The sequence below is a fragment of the Patagioenas fasciata genome, chromosome 2 (genome assembly GCF_037038585.1).
Source record: "Patagioenas fasciata isolate bPatFas1 chromosome 2, bPatFas1.hap1, whole genome shotgun sequence".
NCBI classification, from domain to species: Eukaryota; Metazoa; Chordata; class Aves; order Columbiformes; family Columbidae; genus Patagioenas; species Patagioenas fasciata.
The window spans coordinates 134,690,328-134,708,456 of NC_092521.1; the positions used below are offsets into that span (position 1 = coordinate 134,690,328).

The 18,129-nt window shown below is 39.7% G+C and overlaps 1 protein-coding gene across 9 annotated transcripts in view; it reads left to right on the forward strand.

Annotated features, from left to right (window-relative positions):
- OSBPL3 (oxysterol binding protein like 3) overlaps positions 1-18,129 on the forward strand; it is a 92,613-nt gene that overhangs the window by 37,489 nt on the left and 36,995 nt on the right. For 6 of the 9 annotated variants that reach the window (XM_071805025.1, XM_071805027.1, XM_071805024.1 and 3 more), the window contains 5 exons: positions 5,405-5,647; positions 15,227-15,346; positions 15,551-15,604; positions 15,810-15,923; positions 16,404-16,574. In XM_071805025.1, coding sequence (XP_071661126.1) covers positions 5,555-5,647; positions 15,227-15,346; positions 15,551-15,604; positions 15,810-15,923; positions 16,404-16,574 — 552 coding nt within the window. In that variant the 5' untranslated portion in view covers positions 5,405-5,554. Of the gene's footprint in view, positions 1-830; positions 851-5,404; positions 5,648-15,226; positions 15,347-15,550; positions 15,605-15,809; positions 15,924-16,403; positions 16,575-18,129 lie in introns of those variants that run through there. The other 3 variants (XM_065830816.2, XM_065830819.2, XM_071805029.1) reach the window with 2 other exon arrangements.

Here is an 18,129-nt window from a genome sequence, read left to right on the forward strand (position 1 = left end):
TTGAGTGGAAAAGTTGGTTTGACAGCTAACTAATTACCATAATAATACAGACATTACTGCATGTGTTTTCCTTATTACTAGTCACCAAGATTTTTAACATATCTGTCTAGAATATATGCGCAGCAAATTATTTTTATAGAAGTGTTTTCTATTGCAGACCTCCTGGGGAGGTAGAGATATTGTCAAGATTATGCATTTAAAGTGAATCATGTTGCATGCAGTATTACAGTCAGTTTCTATGGATGTAAGTGAAAAGTGGTATTTTTATATAGACTTATATTTCAGGATACTAATTGACCTATTTCTAAATTTATATACAATTTTTATAATGTAAGGATTGGATTATTTGCCTTAAAGGCTACTAAAACAGCAGATATTTGCTTTGCTTCAGGAGTCTGACTAGACTTGATATGGAAGCATGGTGCTCTTTGATGTCTTCCTTGGGATGTATTCTGCTGGATTGTTTCTGGTTTTTTGGTTTGGATGTTTGCTTTCTCTACATTGGAACATGCAAGATTTTTCTTCATCATGAAATGAACATTATATATGAAATATAATCAGGTGTTAAATGGAGTATATTTGTAATTTTTCTACCTTTTTCCCTTTCCCACTCTGTGTAGCTCTTGATGAGGCAATTCAGAGAGTTTAGTTTGAACTAGGTTTTCCTCTTCTGGGTCAGTGTGATTTAATTACTACAACAGCCTCCCTAAGGAGGTGGGCTAGATGGAAATAACTCTTTCTTTGCATCACAGACCACTTCAGAGAGCAGCATGTTTCTATGGCTAATGGAAGCATCTGCTCAGCAAAGGTTGTGATTTGGTCGATGTCTGGAGATGGCGCCGGTCTGATGGTAGGCAATTCTGAAATACTTCCTGTTGTTTGAATGTTTGCTTTCAAAGATAATTTAATAACTTAGTTGTTTTAAACCATTTTATGCTTGTTCCTGCAAGTTTTCTTCTGCAACACTACAGCATTTGTGCACTTTGCCCTTCAATAATATGAATCTTATGGTAAGTCAGGAACAGCTAATACCCTCCTCAGAAATACACATCCAGTAGTTATACATAGCATATCTGTAGTCTGTAAATAATTCTTGCCTTTTTTCAGCTAGATAAGATACTAGGAGAGATTAAAGCTGACAATTTGAAGTATAACAGAGAAAGCCATGGAAGCGTTAGTTAGAAAAGGCTATTGTTTTGTTGATTCAGGTGGGCATGAGTGAATGTAACTCAGTCATTTAATAATAGCTACAGAGCAAATGTTTCAATACAGATTCTTTTTCAATTCAGTGACAGTCACTCAGTGTTGCTGGCAAGTCTGATTTGGATTGCTCGGTCCTGTGCTTGCCGTGTCCACATGACTCTCATCAGGCTTTCTGTTGTTCCCATTCTTTTATCCACAAAACCTTAATTGACTACAGTTATAGAATGAGATGTACGCTTCCAGTTTTGGTGCTCACAATCTCTCTTCAGTGTTCTTTCACTGCTGAATCAGCTCTGAAGCAGCTGTTAAGGCTTTTTCTTCCAGAGCTGTAATAAGAACTGCATAATGTTGCCTTTTTTTTTTTTTGTGCAGTTTTCCATTTTTTTTTTCTGAATTTCTGCTTTTCTTCTTTTGTGTGAGATATGGAAAAGCTTGGATTTTGCTGTAATCTTATTGCTTTGAGAGTTGCAAGAGATCAATTGTGATACTGAGAAGCTGCCTTGAATTAGTGCAGTTTTAAAGGTTTGAGGACAATTTAGGACGGTACTTTTTTTTTAAAAAAAAAATAGGTTTTCCTGTTGTACATAGCATCATGTTTGCATTAGCTTTAATTGATGTAGAATGATAAGGTTCTTAGTACCAGATGATAAGTAGAGATAAGTGCTGTTTATAAGTTTAGGCTGTAGTTGCTGTAAATAACACTTGCTATTCATGTATTCTTAATTCTTTAAAATGTACCTGGAGAGGTCATTTGTGAAAGTACTCTCTTGGCCTACTTTTGCTGCTGTTGACTTAATAATGAACAGTTAAGCCAATACGTAGCACCTGTGAAAATTTCCTGCCCTAAATTTATTTGGATTTGCCTCAGTCTCATACCTTTGCTTCGTCTTTTTGGAATAGACCAGAGGAAGTGGTGCTGTGTGCTCTGCAGGAAAGGTGGCCACAAGCACGGTGTGGCTTGGGGGGGAGCAAAATGTATTGCACCTGGATTATAATGGCCTCAAAACATTAATTTTAGCTGCAATCTTAGCTTAGTTAGCATAATACTGATTTTTTATGTCTGCTTTACAGTTGTAATTGCGCTTGTACCTGGTAGCCTTAAGTTCCACCAGTAATGTAAAGCACCAGTTGCCCTAGAGAGGCCCAGTCACTGCTGCTGGCAGTCAGAGTATGAGAGTCAGTTTGGGATGTGAGATCAGTGTTTTCGCACCTTTCAGGAAGAATAAATGGGTTATTGTTGAAGGGCAACCACGGTTTTTCTTTTTTTTTCCTCTCTCTTTTTTTTTTTTCCCTTCCCCTGAACTTGAAGAGATTTTTTTTTTTTAGAAAAGGCACAAAGTAGTTGCTGGAGCGTGCAGCAGTTTTCACAGATAAGCTGGGGCTGTGTTAATTTTTCATATGCACTTGCACATTCAAATCTGGAAATCTCAAGGTAGTAGGTTAAATTACTGGGAAACACAAATAAAATAATAAAACAGTTTGAAGAGAGGGCATACTTCACTCCTGACTTCTTCAGGGCTGGTACTAAAAGCTTTTTCTTCAGCCCATGTAGTAGGTAATTTGAAGGAATAAAGGGAAATTCCAAAGCCCCATTTTGGAAGCAGACTGACAAAATACTTGAGGTGCTCTCTGTCAGATTTACCCTACCTGTCTTTTGCTGCTCATTTAAGCACCTCTGGTTAGGTGGCTGAGTCACCTTCAGCTTACTTGAGCTCTGGAGAAGTGCCCATCTCTCTTTCTAATTTGAGAAAGACAAATGACGCTCCCCAGGAGATGTTAAATACTTAGGTGGTATAAGTCTGTGTCTAGTTGATGTCAGTGTAAGCAAGTAGAGCAGTGCAGTAAAAGTGAACCTTTGTAGGGAATCAGTTAAAGGTGAGGACCCAGCATCTACACCAGGATGAGACTAGTCAGGACTAGCTCTAGTCTGGTGCTGTGGACTCAACGCTATGAGCACTGGATGTGCTCCTAAAGCACGGTTCATCCAAAAGGGATTTGCTTTTCATGTTCCAAGGCTGTCCTGTGGTACAAACCTCAGTGTTGCAAGACTAGGGGCACCAGGAGATTCGCAGCAGAAGTTCCCTTCTGCTCTGTCCTAAAATGCTAATACAGCCGCACCTTAACTTCCTTTAGACTCCACACCACAAATGTGATGATAGAAATACTCTTCTGATTATATGGATTGCTTTTGTGTTAAAGTCCATGAGACCTCATTTTTTTTCAGTTGCCTGACACTTCCAGGACATCACAACCACTGTGTTGTGTGTTCAAACAGGCACACAGTGTGTCCTGAAGATACACCCTCAAGGTACCGATGATAACAACTTTCAGTGCATTTTACTGCAAGTTAGAGCCTGTTTCTTGCCGTACACTCTGCCAAGCTTTTCCAAAAAGCCAGATAGTCACCAATGAAAGCCAAGCGATGAAGTGGTCATTTTGGATGTGGAGCAGTGGAGAGGACAGGCGGTTATCTGAACAAACAGAGTGCCAAAAAAGTAAAGCACTTGCTGCATGGTACGTGCAAGGGGGTATCTGAACGATGAGTTTGCAGGAAGTGTGTTTCCATTCCTGTGGTGAATATTTGACCTCTGCTTGTTAACAGAGATGTTATCATTAAACTCTTTTACTAAATGCAGCTTGAGACTAAGCAAGAAAGTTTTACTTTATGCTTACTCTAAGGTTCAAAACCTGCATAAACTGAGAGAAATCTAAACCTGTTAAAAGTGCTAGTTCTTAATGAAATGCCACACAAATTTATCTTTTAGATAGGAAGTGACTATACCTTCTCCTAAACTCACTATTCCTAATCTCAGTAGTAATTTCAGTGTAAAACCTGTGAGAGTAACTGAGTATTTCTAACTAGATAAGGTAAATGCTGTGAAGAAGGACCTTGTTGCAGGTGAAAAGAGGGCATGTTGGTTGAAATGTTACAGCAAACTATATTGCCAAAGAGGCAGTGTGGGTTGGAAAAGGTCTTTGTTTGGAATTTGGGTGCTTCAGACTATATCATTATGGAGAGAAGTTTTCCGCAGCGTACTGTTTTCTTCATTTTAAGTCTAGCACCTGGGGTTTGTTGGTTGGTTGGGTGTTTTTGTGTGTTTTGTTGTTTTTTTAAGAGAAGCGAATTCTGAAAATACATAAAGTGCTTTACTAGAGATCTTAAAATGCTGCTTCTGTTAGAATAGGTTTCTGAGCCTCTTCAAGAAAAGGTGAATGGCAACTCCAGTAACCAGTGAGCTCAGTTCAGGACTGTTCTGATACTACAAGCAAGAGGACTGTGAAATATTTGCCTCCCTGTTTCAGCAAGGAAATTTCTCCTCTCTGTGTGGAAACTTCCTTATCTTCCTTGGTGGTGGTTTTTACACTTTTCCTAATGTGCGAATTCCTTGCCTAAGAGAAAATCTGAAGTAACACGCAATTCACAAAGCCGCTCTGCCACTCCAGGTTTTGGAGAGCATCACCCTTGTGTTATGTCCTCTGTTTGGTTTTCAAAAAAATATGCAGTTACCATGACAACTCCTGCCCGCACTAGAAATCCGTTCTTGGGAGTTTCTGGCTTGGCTTTTATTTGCACATGCTGCAAACAGCACTGTTATTAAACAGACTGTTAATTATTCTTCCAGTCACTGACTGAGACAACTGATGTGACAATAGTTAAAACTTTCTGATTCTAGCTAAGAGCGGTCATGCAAAGTGAGCTGAGTTTGCATGCTCACTGCTTTTATGTATTGCTCGTTTATATAGAGAGATTTATTGTTTTTTCTTTACGAGTTGAAGCCATGCTCACTTGATTAATTTATCGAGAAACTGGGGAAAAAGAGGGTTTTTTTTGATTACTCATAATCTTTGTTTGGGAGGTATTTTCTTAGATGCTTTCTTTACATTTTGAGGATGTTTTGTTCCATTTTATATAGATATTTATTGTACTCTGCGTCTTTATTTCTTAAATAATTTAATATTTTAAAATATGCTTGATACTGTACTTTGTCCTCTGAATAAATAATGACAATTGAAGCATGTGTTTAGGATCCAAAATTCATGTTGTTCCTGTTTGAGACTTAATTGCTAGATGTGTTTCTAATAATGTACAGTGGTGCAGTCAGCTTGCATTACTGAAGGCTTTATTATGATTCATGCTACAGAATGACAGGAAGAGACAGTATCTGATAACTTGACTTTTTGTTTTTCTTTTCCCTTTTAGGAATTTCCCTGGGATGCAGATCATGCCACTGGACTGCATTTGGGTGAAGGATGAGTTCTGCGTTTCTCTCAGGAGTCTTCCAACACATTTTCTTAATTACCTTTTAATGGTGTTCTAAGTGAGCTTATGTGAAACAAACGGTATTGCATCATGAGTGAAGAAAAAAGCCTTGGTGCATCCCAGAAAATGATGTCTCCTTCAAGAAGTACTAGCAGCTGCTCCTCCAAGCAGGGAAGTCGACAGGTAATACGAACTTTTTTTAACCAAACTGAAAGCATTACTAAGTCTGGCTGTTACTTTTGCTCTTGAATATCAGCAAAACTCTAAACTCTCTTTTTCTGTTGCTTGCTTGTTTTATTTCATCACTTCTTTGTTCTCATTACACTCTTTTCGTAGTTGGTAGCTCTGTCTTATTTTGAGTCAGGTGCATTAAACACGTTACTGAAGAGCAGGCACTTGTACAACTGGAATGACAACAGTGACTTTGAATTTCTGCCACGTTGTACGTGTGGTGTCTCTATAGTGAAATACTGCTGGTGTAAAGGCTTAGTCTCAGTGATTTGATCCTAAAATCCCAAATCTTCCATGTAGGATACCACTTTTGTGGTAGGATATTGCATACTTGCTCTGCTTATCTCAGGTTTCCAGGGAAAGGTGTGCCTGCGTGCCTGAAAGAGAAGGCATTTTTCTGGAACTTGAACTAGGGCCTCTTTGACAATGAAAAAGTGCCTGTGAATGCCTGTGTGTGCTGGTTGTTGCTGTAGAACTCTAGTTAGGAAAATAAGTATATTTGTAATGTGGTGCATCTGGGTGACTCATGCAAAGGATGCTTTGTTTTTTGCAGAGCTGATGCTGTACTTTAAACCTCACAGTTTTAAAAGACATGTTTACGAGTGTTTGCACCAGACTGCTGAAGACAGTTTTTGTTGGTGGGCAAGAAACATTGACCTGCAGCCACATTGAGAATTAAGCTTAAACACACTCAATTCATGCTTGCGAAATCATGAGCAATGTGCTCGACATAAACTTTTTTTATTTGTACAGTTTCTGGCTTAGTGGAGCTCTTGAAGCTGGCTCAGGTTGAAATATTAATTGGAATTGAGCATCCAAATCCCCCTAAAGCTTTGGAGACCTCAGCTGTGTTTTGAAATAGCACCTGCTTTTCTGGGACTTCTGGCCCTCTACATAAAATTGGCAAGGCAGACAAATCTCTGAACAATTTATGCCTTTTAAAGTGCTCTGCTTATAAGAAATGCTGTGCATGTCTAGTATACTGGGCAAAGAAATACTTGCTTTTGGCATGCCTTTTTTTGTTTTCCTGCAACATTATTTTTTGTATCCTCAGTATGAGATTACCTTTAAAAAGTGTAATTTGAAACATTTGTTATTTTCTGTTTCAACAGTTTGTGTCTACTGAGTGTCATCATGTAGTATTTTAGTAATAAGATTTGCATGAGCATGACTAAATCCACTGATGTGTTAAGCAGCCTGTATAAGGAACCATATTTCTGCAGAAGCAATTTCTGCAAGAACCTCGCTTATTGCCATTTAACATGATCAAATCTGTTGGCTAGCTCAGGTTTTTGATACTATTATAGTGGGTTCCATTTCTTGTCCATTTTGTCGTCACCTGCTCTCTTTGGAGAAAATGAATAATTCAGTAAGGTTTAATGTTATCTTGTCAATCCTGAATTTCTTTAGTCTTTGATCCTTGTACAAAAATGTGAAGTGTACCCGGTCAAGGTGAGAGCTGCACCTTGGTGTTTTGCTTGTGTTCCTGGTACATCCATGACCATGCGTTGTAGCCAGACAGATGGTAAATTGCCTCATACACCTGTCAGATGAAGCTAAATGGATATAAAGTAGGTTGTTTCCTGATGTATATCGAAGAGTGATACAGTTGATATTTCTTTGTGATATTATAAAATGGGGCATCATGATAAGTATCCCCACTTTGATCAGTGTTTCAATGTTACTCTTTTCATTGTCAGTCATTGCAATACCAATAGTATACTTTTGCATCTAGGGAACATAAACTGGTTGACTGGCTGTCCAGGTTTTCAGGGGCTGGTAATGACAGAGGCAAGACCACGGAATTGGGGAGTTTGTGTGACTTGTTATGTGCTGGGAAATGATCACTAAGCAGGGGTAGAAGCTCTGCTTGGTTGCTTTTTCTACATAGTCTGAAAATTTACAAACATGTTTTTCAGAAATTACATGTGCTTTTTAAGGTTCAACTGGTCTATTATTTTTATTTTTAATTAGGAACTTCTAATATTTGTAAGGAATACTTTAATACTTTATTTCCTTCTTTACCAAGTGCAGGAACTTCCTAGCTTATCCTATAACTTTGTTTGCATCTGCTAAAGTGACCTATTTCAAATTAGTAAAATGTAGAAAGAAAAAAAAAAATTGGAAGTTACAGTTTCTTTCATCATTATCAGTGTTTATGTGCATGGTTGCGTATTGCTGTTCCTTTGTTAATTCCCTGGTGTTTTTCACGTGGCTGGTTTTTCACACTAAAGTTGTCTTGTAGTTTACAGAACAAACTGTTTTGCTCGGGAAAACAAAGATTTAAATATCCTGTGCAGTATACACTCTGGATATTTACTTAAAAATAACATGTGTGTAATTTTCCCTTGATTTTTTTTAAATTTATTTGTTAATTCCAGTTTTTGACGATAGCATGTTTCAGTGGATGTTTTGTTAGGTGTACTCTTCTGTGCTGCATGTGGAAAGAGGGACGCTTAGGTCTAACAGAGGCAGTACTCTGCAAGCCATACTGGCCTGGACGCAGCAGTGCTTTGAGTGAGGAATGGATATCTTCTCCCTGTTCCTGCTCCCCAAAAGGCTCTGGGCTTGCAGATTATAAAGATCTTTACCTTGCTAGATAAGACCTCTCTTTAGTGGTGTAAACCACACAGTATAGTATATTTTTTAAAATCTAAATTGTCGGTCTGGGCAGTGAGGAGGTTGAGATTTCTTGTGTCCTGTTCCTTTGCTTCCCCCTTCCCACACAGGATTTGTCACACCTGATCGAGCAGTTTTGTTTATTCTGTTAATTGCTTCTTTTCTCACTCAGCCTCCTGTATTGGTAAATTGCAGCTTCACAGTCCATCCCTGCTAATACCCACCTGCTCAGGGCTGACAAAACTGGGCATGAGTGATACCACTGTCTGAGAGTTATTTAATTTGTTTTCCATCTGTGTGTTAGTTTAAATGACAGCACTTTAGGTGCTCTATTAAGTTAAAAGCAACAATCTAAAGTTCTATAAATCTGTTAAAAAAATCCCCTAATTTAAAAAGTACCACAGAGATTTTTTAATTTTTTTTTTTTTTTTGCAAAGCCCTAGTAGAAAATACTTTTACTAATACTTTCTTATGAATAGTACCATGAAAGTTTAAATCATTTTGCCATATGCTGTGCAGATTGAGGAGTGAAGTGCTATGATTTTGATATTTTTTCCTTCATCTTCCAGCTCCACAGAGGGCATCTTGTTCCTCCTTCAAACACTTGTGCCTCTCTCAGGGACCTTCAGAGCTGGGCTTGCTGCTTGAAGGTTAACAACAGGTCTTCCTGACAGGTCCTTTTCTCCGTGCTGCTGATGTGACACAGCAGTTCTTTTAATCTGATAAAGTAGGAAGAAATTCTGAGACATGCAAGGGAAGGGATCTGGACAGTTCATTTGTTTTTCTCCCCAAAATAGTGAGATCTGAGTTTTGAGTCTCTCTGATTTCCTAGGCACAGACTGTGTTGTGGGTACACACTGGCATGAAATAATAAGCAGCTACCCTAGACTGGGATATGGAACCCCAATAGGACAAAGTACAAGTGCACCTGTCAGTGGTGTAGAGTATAAGTCAAGTCCTGTGATGCAGAAGATAGGCCATTGTGCCAAAAATGAACTGACTTAAGCAGAGCTGCAGACCTGGAGGGGCCTGCTCCTTCCTTTGCTAAACTTGGTGCCCTTTTTCCGCCAGATGCAACACATTTGCAATGTGAACTGAAGATGTTAACAGTTAATCCTGTTCCACTAAGTTCAACTTCACCTTGAAGGCCCATAGCAGGTTGGAGGCAACTGCCACATCCCACCTCTGCTTTCCTCTGCTTTTCTACTTCAGTCATTGAATGGGATCTGTTACACAAACCCATAATTCAAACTCTGTTTTGTGAGGAAGGAAAACTGATATTGATCTTCTTTAAATTTAAATTGACCTGTAAGCAGAAGAAGATATATTCTGGTAGGTTTTTTTAAGTCTAATTTGTTAACTAACTTTTAAAATAGATTCAGTAGGGAAAAGCTCTATGTCAGGAGAACTGCTTAAAAAAGCTTGTGTTCTAAAAAAGAAAATTAAATCATTTCTGCCAGTTTTATGAACCGTAACGAATGCTGTAGTTGCAGCTGATGCCAACCCTTATCCTCCACAAAGTGGGCTTCTATTTTTGGCACTTTAAAATATTCGGTACAACTGACTGCATTTTACACTGGAGAAAATCTGGCGCTGTCATCTGTTTCGTTCAGGGAGCTGCAAGCACAAGCATCGGTCTGAGAGCTGTTCAAACTCATAACTTTGTCCTGTCTCCTGAAATAATTTGCTTTGAGGAGCTGTATGGTACAGAATATTGCAAAAAATGAGGAGGCATTTGTTTTATTAAATAAAGAAAATGACTACTGTTACCTAATGGTAGACTTATCTCTGTAGACCAAAGTGTATGGTTTTTGTTTTGTTTTATTTTGTTTTTTCTCAGCCACAGAGCAGGTATAGCCAAGTAGCAACTACTGCAGGATGAATTTCCAGTGCTGCAAGGGGCACCTCTGGACCTGAGAAAAGTAAGGAGTGTGTTCCTCCCTCAGCCTCGAGTGAAACTTCTGCCCGGGCAGCAAATGCAGTGTTGATCGTTTTGTGCATATATTGGCCCCTAATGATAAAAAAAATCTTTTGTAGTGTCATAACCTTGACACTACCAATCTGGATATCAGGCTTATGCTGGAATTGTTAATGCCATTCAGCTGGGAGTTTGTTGTGTGTTTTTTTTTTCCTTTTTTTTTTTTGGGGTGGGGAGGTGGTGGTGGTGGTTTTTGGTTTGGCTTGTTTGTTTAATTTAGCACTGTGGTTTGAAGTACCTCTTCCAGTTCCCTGTTGCGGGATAACAACCAGCAAAATAGAGCATAACCTGAATTCTTCCAGTAGCTTTTAGGAAATCCTGTGTCTCCAGTTCGTTCCTCTGCTGTTTCAGACAGATGAGAGCAGTTGATAACCAACCAGCCTGATTAATTTGCCTTCATTTTACAGAGTAAGCAGTTTTCTTTTGCTTCTGCAGCTGCTCCCAGCAACAGCCAACTGACGCTTTTTCCTCATTAAATGAGATGTCAGATCTCTCGCTGAACAAAATACTGATCAAGACCCTGTAGGGTTTGGATCAAAAGTGAATGGATCCAAAACGAGTTGCAACAGCGGTGTTTTGAAAAGTGTGTGAGTTTGGGGGTTCAAGTGGGAAAGGTTGGACTTTTTTTGAGAGACATATGTGGAAGAGGACCAAATGCTGTTACTGCACTGTTGTACCATGCATATATCCAGCAGATCCCCAAAATGTTAATTCTCTGAACTATTCCTTGCTTTTCCTTGGGCAGCTTAGTTGATTGAATAGTCTAGTGCTTTTAAAAGGATTAATTTCTAATCCAACTAAAGCTACGTTTACATAAAGTTTGCAGTTGAAGTGTGAGGTTCCCAGGGCAGAAATGTGGGTAAGAGACTTGCCTTCAGCTGAGACTTGGCAGGACATTGGGCCTGCTTGATGGGAAGAAGTGCTCTCTCTTGCTTTTCTTCCCGCTTTCACGCTTTTTAATGGTGGAGGCACTTTCTTGGCCACTTCACTGACCTGAAAAACAGTGAGAAATGTGGTTCTTCTGCAGGAACGTGGGAGACACCTGGTGCCTGACTGCAGGAGTGGCCCAGACAAAATTTGAGTTGGAACGCAGGCCAGAATGTACTCTGTATTTTAAAGTTTTACCAAAACTATTTGACCCCATGTATATTCCAAATGGGTGCAAGTGGCTGAGTAATTTCTCAGCTGCTTCCTTCTGTTCACCTCTGCGAGCAGACCACTCTTATCAACCTTCAGTTGTTCAAGCTTAACTAGAGTCTCTGAGAACTTGATCCAAAGTTCAAGAAAGTTGCTTCACTGGATGTAACACTGGAATATTGAAAAGTATCTGCTGTTCACTAGTCTTGACTGCTGTCAGGTTAGTTCTCAGTGGAAAAGTTATGTGTTTGGGTACTGTAGTTTAATGTATTTCAGCTGAGGCAAGGGGAATAACTTGCTCAGTAATCAGACAAAACAGCTTTTAAGCTCTTCTGGCTGATTTCAAGAAGAAAGAAACAAAAACATAAACACAGCATTTTTCTCGAGCTTGCAGATTGTCCTGGTAGTCCTTAATTAGAATTATCTTCACTACTTCCATCAGGTTTCTCACTTTGTGAACCATGTACCTTTTTCTAAGTCTCCAGTTTGAAACCGGCTAATGTCAAGATTAATTTTTATAGTGGTTCATTTAGTGGATAATGTTTTCTGAGGAAAAGAGATTTCATCCACATGTGGACATCTAAGCAGCAGTAAGTTCAGCTGTTACAAGTAAATGGTAGCATTATACTATATTCAATGATATTTAAAGAGGCTGCTCTCTGTCGTCATGACAGTCCCAATCCTTGTTATCATATAAGGCTTCATCAGTAATCTTTAACAGGAAAAAGAAATCCAAGCCCACTATGGAAAGCACTTAGTGTCACAAAACTTTATGGCAAAAGAGGTGGTGGAACGTCATTTTTCTTTGCCTTTCAAGGTTTTGGACTGGAATGTTCTGTCAAAAAAAAAAAAAAAAGAGGGGGGAAAAGTCCTTAATACTGGAGGCTTAGAGCTGCCTTTGTACTTGAGTATCTGTCAAACTGCAGCTGGCGAGCTCTACCCGCTGTGTCTGGTGTTAGGCTGATGTACTGGACACAGCCTGGGAGGCTTTCTCCTCTTCCTTCAGCCCAATAAAGTAGTGGTATCCATGAGTAACTTCTCTGTTCCCTCATCTGATATTATAGTAATTTACCCCAAAGCAGAACAGGATTCATGATTATCGAGCATTTTAAGTAAGTCCCAAAGTAGTAAAAATACAAAGAATATGAAGTGTAACTTACGGTTTTCAACAGGAAAAAGATGATTTCCAGATCATTGTTTCAAAATAATGGTATCTAATGTGCTGTCAAAACACCGTTAAAACTGGAGCGAATAAAGAAGCTATTTGTTACAAAACTGACAAGGATAAAATCCCAACGTGCAGGGACAAAAAATGAAGTGTGCCATGATAACAATTTCAGTTAGAATAACTGCAGTTTTAACTTACCTTCAGGTAGTAGGACATCATTGGGTGGCCTATAGGGTGTTGAATGACAGGAGCTGCTCAGCGCCACATTTCTGCTGCTTACAGCCTGTTGTGTAGTGCTGGCAGGGAAGCAGAGCAGCTTTCCAGTTTGTTCCATGAAGTGCAGTGCAAGGAAAATAATAACAATAAAGGGGAATGCTGCCAGGAATGTGGTAGAAAGGAGATCAGATTCCTTAGGCTGTTTAGTGAATGTCTTTTCAAAGAAGGTTTACTGTTATGCCTTGTTACTCAAGTAATCAGTATATTACCTACTGTAGTTTGGGGTTTTTTTGTTTTGTTTTTTTCCCTAGGTTTATAGGGGTGAATTTTAATGATTCTGGAGATAGATAAATGAGCACATGTGGTGGGTTGAGCCTGGCTGGACACCAGGTGCCCACCAAAGCTCCTCTATCATTCTCTCTCGTCAGCTGGACAGGGAAGAGAAAATAAAATGAAAGGCTTGGAGTTGAGATAAGGACAGGGAGAGATCGCTCCTGCTCAGAGTACGATAATGAGAAATAAAACCAAATCTTAAAACACCTTTCACCCACACCTGCCTTCTTTCCAGGCGTAACTTTTTTCCTGAATTCACTACCTCCTCCACCCCCGCAGTGGTGCAAGGGGACAGGGAATGGCGGTTATGGTCAGTTCATCCCACGTTTTCTCTGCCACTCCTTCTTCCTCACACTCTTCCCCTGCTCCAGCGTGGAATCCCTTCAATGGGAGACAGTCCTCCATGAACTCAAACATGAGTTCTTCCCACAGGCTGCAGTTCTTCATGAACTGCTGCAGTCTGGGTCTCCCATAGAGTCACAAGTCCTGCCAGCAAAGCTGCTCCAGCCTGGGCTCCTCTCTCCATGGGTCTGCACATCCTGCCAGGAACCTGCTCCAGCTTGGGCTTCCCATGGGGTCACAGCCTGCTTCAGGCATCCACCTGCTCCAATGTGAGGTCCTCCATTACAGGTAGATTTCTGCTCCACTGTGGACCTCCATGGGCTGCAGAAGGACAGCTCAGCCAGGCTCGCCATGGGCTGCAGGGGAACCTCTGCTCCAGCACCTGGAGCACCTCCTGCCCTCCTCCTTCCCTGATCTGGGTATCTGCAGAGCTGTTTTGCTCACATATTCCCACTTGTCTCTCTGACTACAGTTGCTGCGCATGTGTTTTTTGCCCCCTTCTTGACTGTGTTATCCCAGAGCTGCTACCACCATTGCTGACAGGCTCAGCCTTGGCCAGTGGTGGGCCCATCTTGGAGCTGGCTGGCATTGGGTTTGTCATACAGAAGCTTCCACACCTGTAGCCTCCCAGCTACCATAACCTTGCCACACAAACCCAATACAGCCAACTAGCACTCTTGCTGACTTTTCTTTCATTTTTGTTTTAAAGTTTTTTTGAGTCAGTCAACTTTTTGGAGGGCAATACTTTCTTATGTATCTTACAGGGAAGACCACAAGTACTTACCTACCTGGGATAGTTCTGTTTTCCCCAAAGTGTTTCTTGCAAGTCCTTTTTCGTCATTAAATTCTATACGTTAAAGTATTCTTTGTATTTTTCAAATATATGGGGATGATACTAGCACATGCCATTTCCTGTCAGTTGTTTGTAATTCTAGATCTGTCAAATCCTACGGTTGCTGGCAATAAATAATTTGTGAGATCTTTGATCAGAAACCTTGAAACTCATGTTACATTTTCATTAGAGTTGATCCATAAATAAGAACTATAAAAATGTTATGAGATATATTCTGTTATGTTGCTGCAGGGTCTTTCTTTTAAGAGTTCCTGATGGCAAAAAAGAGACATCCTCTTTTAATTAGAGGTGTATCTGATGAAGAGGTTTTTTTTATTGTACTCTCCCTTTGTTATGTTCCTCATAGTACTCCCTAAACAGAGTTATTTCTCTGGCTTTTTCATTATTTCTACTTTAGGGAGGCTGCAAGTCACACTGAGCACAAAACCTTGAGTTACTGAATGTGAGCAGAGGAGTTTTATATAAATGGTGTCTTTTATTTCCGCTTCATAGCGTACAAAGCATGTCCTTTTAGCATAGGCTTTTTGTGCTTGTGATGGCAGAATGCTTCGTATGCTAAATTGTGACTAGGCTGTGGCTATACACTGTGTGTATGTATGTACGTACAGAAAAATATGCATATAAAATTCTGGTAAGCATGTATATTCAACAAAGCGTGATGTCATGAAAGTAGTGTTTTATTTCATTTGTATTATTTTTCTCAAAATTTAAAAAAAAGAATCTTGTCTCTTGGAAGATACATAACAAAGTGTAAAGATGGATCTAAGCTTAGATTTCAACGTTATTTGGGTTTTTTGCATATATAGCCTTCATCCTTTTGAATGTCTCTTAACAATTCTGTTCTTTTGAAGAAACAAGATCTAGATTTGGATTATCTTTTTTAAGCAGGACAGCTGGGAAATTGTAGAAGGACTCCGGGGAGCAATGAATTGTACTCAGGAGCCTCAGAAGCAGGAGGGCTGCTTGCTGAAAAAGAGGAAATGGCCTTTGAAGGGCTGGCACAAGGTAGGAAAGGAATGTTTGCCTGAAAGCTCAATGTCGTGTGAGTGGGACTTGCTTGGTGTGGTTTTGTGGCAAAAATGTTACTTAAGAACAGATAAAGTGTTTTCCAAATAAATATGGGGGGGGGGGATGTTGTGGTTGCTGTTTGTTTTTTTGTTGGTTTTGTTAGTTTGGTTGTTTTTTAATTCTCCACATTTCTGGTTACAGAGATACTTCTTTTTGGACAGAGGGATTTTGAAGTATTCCAAATGCCAAGGTGATGTAAGTGATCAGAAACTCTTTAAGGCCATTTTAAGGTAACAGCACTGTTTTGTTCAAAATGACAATAAATCTGTATTGTTGACAATGGGATGTAGAATTTCAGCAGTTGTAAATGGTAGGTTGAAGGAAGGGAAATTACTTCAGTAGGTAATATCTATCCTTTTGCTTTATTCTGGAGTGATTGTATTCTTTTTACTTTTTCCAGATAGAGAGAGGGAAGCTTCATGGCTGTATTGATGTTGGACTTTCTGTCATGTCTGTAAAGAAATCAACAAAATGTATAGATTTGGATACAGAAGAGCAGATATACCATCTGAAGGTAGGTCTTCAAGATTGTTATAACCTTGCTTCCAAAATAACAACATTAAGTACAGTGTAGTGAGAGGTCTGTTAGTTACAGTAATAACTTACTTGTTAGTCTCAGCAGACTAGTTTACGCTTTATAACTTCAGAGGCCTTAATGTACGGTTCCAGAGTCAGTAACCCTGTTCCAAATAGAAATTTCAAAGATGCCTCATGTTTAGCAGCACTCTTTTCACTCAGCACTCTTTTTGGAAAAGGCTATGCACTTGTTGCACAAGTGCTTTTGTTTTCAGTAGTTGTAGTTTGCTCTTTGTCTTACCTATAGAGGAAGTATTTTCCACAGTCAAATGTGTATGTAGAAGCATAGTGAGAAAAACTTTTCCAGTATTTTGCCAATAAAGGTCAGACAAGCTAGCTGTCTGATCAGCACAAAATACCTTAGTTTCTTTTTTCTGATTTTGAATGTGAATGTTAAAAACCCTGATATTTTGTGTAGGTGAAATCTCAGGAGCTGTTTGATGAATGGGTAGCGAAACTTCGTCACCACAGAATGTACCGTCAGAACGAAATCTCCATGTTTCCTCATGACGTCAATAATATTTTCTTCCCCGTGTCTACTACTGCGGACTCTTTCCCTGGTTTCTGTGATTCTACTCTGGGCAGAAAGGTAATAGTTATGATTTATAAATAATCAGCTTTCATCAGGAATTAAATTAGTCTGATTTGTGTTTATTAAGTAAAGGCCATAATGGAAGTTTGTGGTGGGACTTAAGTTATGATCTAAAATGTCAGGAGGAAAATTATATTATTTATTGATCTACTCCCAGCAGTTTTCTCTATGGTGCTGTAAAACTTTATAATATTGTTTTAATGCAGTAAATTATATTTTGTGATGACTTTTAAAACTGGATATTGAGTTAGAATTCTCATAACATTTGAGACGTATCAGTATTTGTCTGATATGTGCTGGTGAATATTGGTTTGGGTCCCAGAAGAGCACTTGTCTACTTTTTTTTTTTCCCTTTAGCATTTTTTCATTTACACGTTAGCTAATAAAACCTTTACCCTTTTACATTAATCAATCTGACTGTGCTTACCTGAGGACTATATAGGAATTATCCAAGAACCACCACCTGTGGCCACTATTTTTATTTTGAACTGAGGTAGAAGAATTATTCAAACCAATCCAAGGACCATTCTGTAGGTGGGTATGGCGTCTGGATGGGCCCGGTTGGCAGTGTACGTCTCTTTAGGTAAATTCTGTGACTTAGTTTCACAGATGACCTGACAAATGATCAGTCCAACATTATGACTTAATCTCTCAGATGCAGTCTCAAGAAAGAGTGATTGTGCCTGAAAACAACCTCTGTGCCTTCAGCAGTCTTGCTGATGTTCACCTAAAGAAGCTCTTCTGTTCCAGTCTAGAACCAATGATCTCTTCTGAGAATAATGACTATTTTGGTAATACTGTGTTACTTAGTATAACTCAAACAGCTGTTTCTGCCAAGTCCAGAAGAAGTGTCTCCTAAGCAGCAATCACCTCTTTCTCATCCTCCTACCTAAGTCTTTTTTTCCCTGGCTCTGTTGCTGTAGGATCTGAGTGGGCTTGTTCCCTGATACTGGTGGTTCATCACTTTGGTAGGACTATCCTTTCACCAAACAGAAATATGAAGGGCAACGAAGCTGGTGATGGGCCTGGAGCACAAGTCTGATGAGGAGCAGCTGAGGGAACTGGGGCTGTTTAGCCTGGAGAAAAGGAGGCTGAGGGGAGACCTTATCACTGTCTACAACTACCTGAAAGGAGGTTGTAGCATGGAGCGTGTTGGTCTCTTCTCCTGAGTAACAAGTGACAGGACAAGAAGAAATGGTCTCAAGTTGTGCCAGGGGAGGTTTAGTTTGGATATTAGGAAACGTTTCTTCACAGAAAGGGTTGTCAGGCACTGGAACAGGCTGCCCAGGGAAGTGGTGGAGTCACCATCCCTAGAGGTGTTTAAAAGACATGTAGGCATAGCACTTAGGGACATGGTTTAGAGGTGGACTTGACAATGTTAGGTTAACAGTTGGACTCAATCTTAAAGGTCTTTTCCAGCCAAAGTGTTTCCATGTGCCTGCACAGCTCTTTGCTGGTGGCTGAGAGTCAGAGGATCTGTGTGAGTGGGTGGCTGAGCAAACAGTAACTCACCGTGTGTCAGTAACGGGGCTGCTGTGCAAAGAGCTGCTGG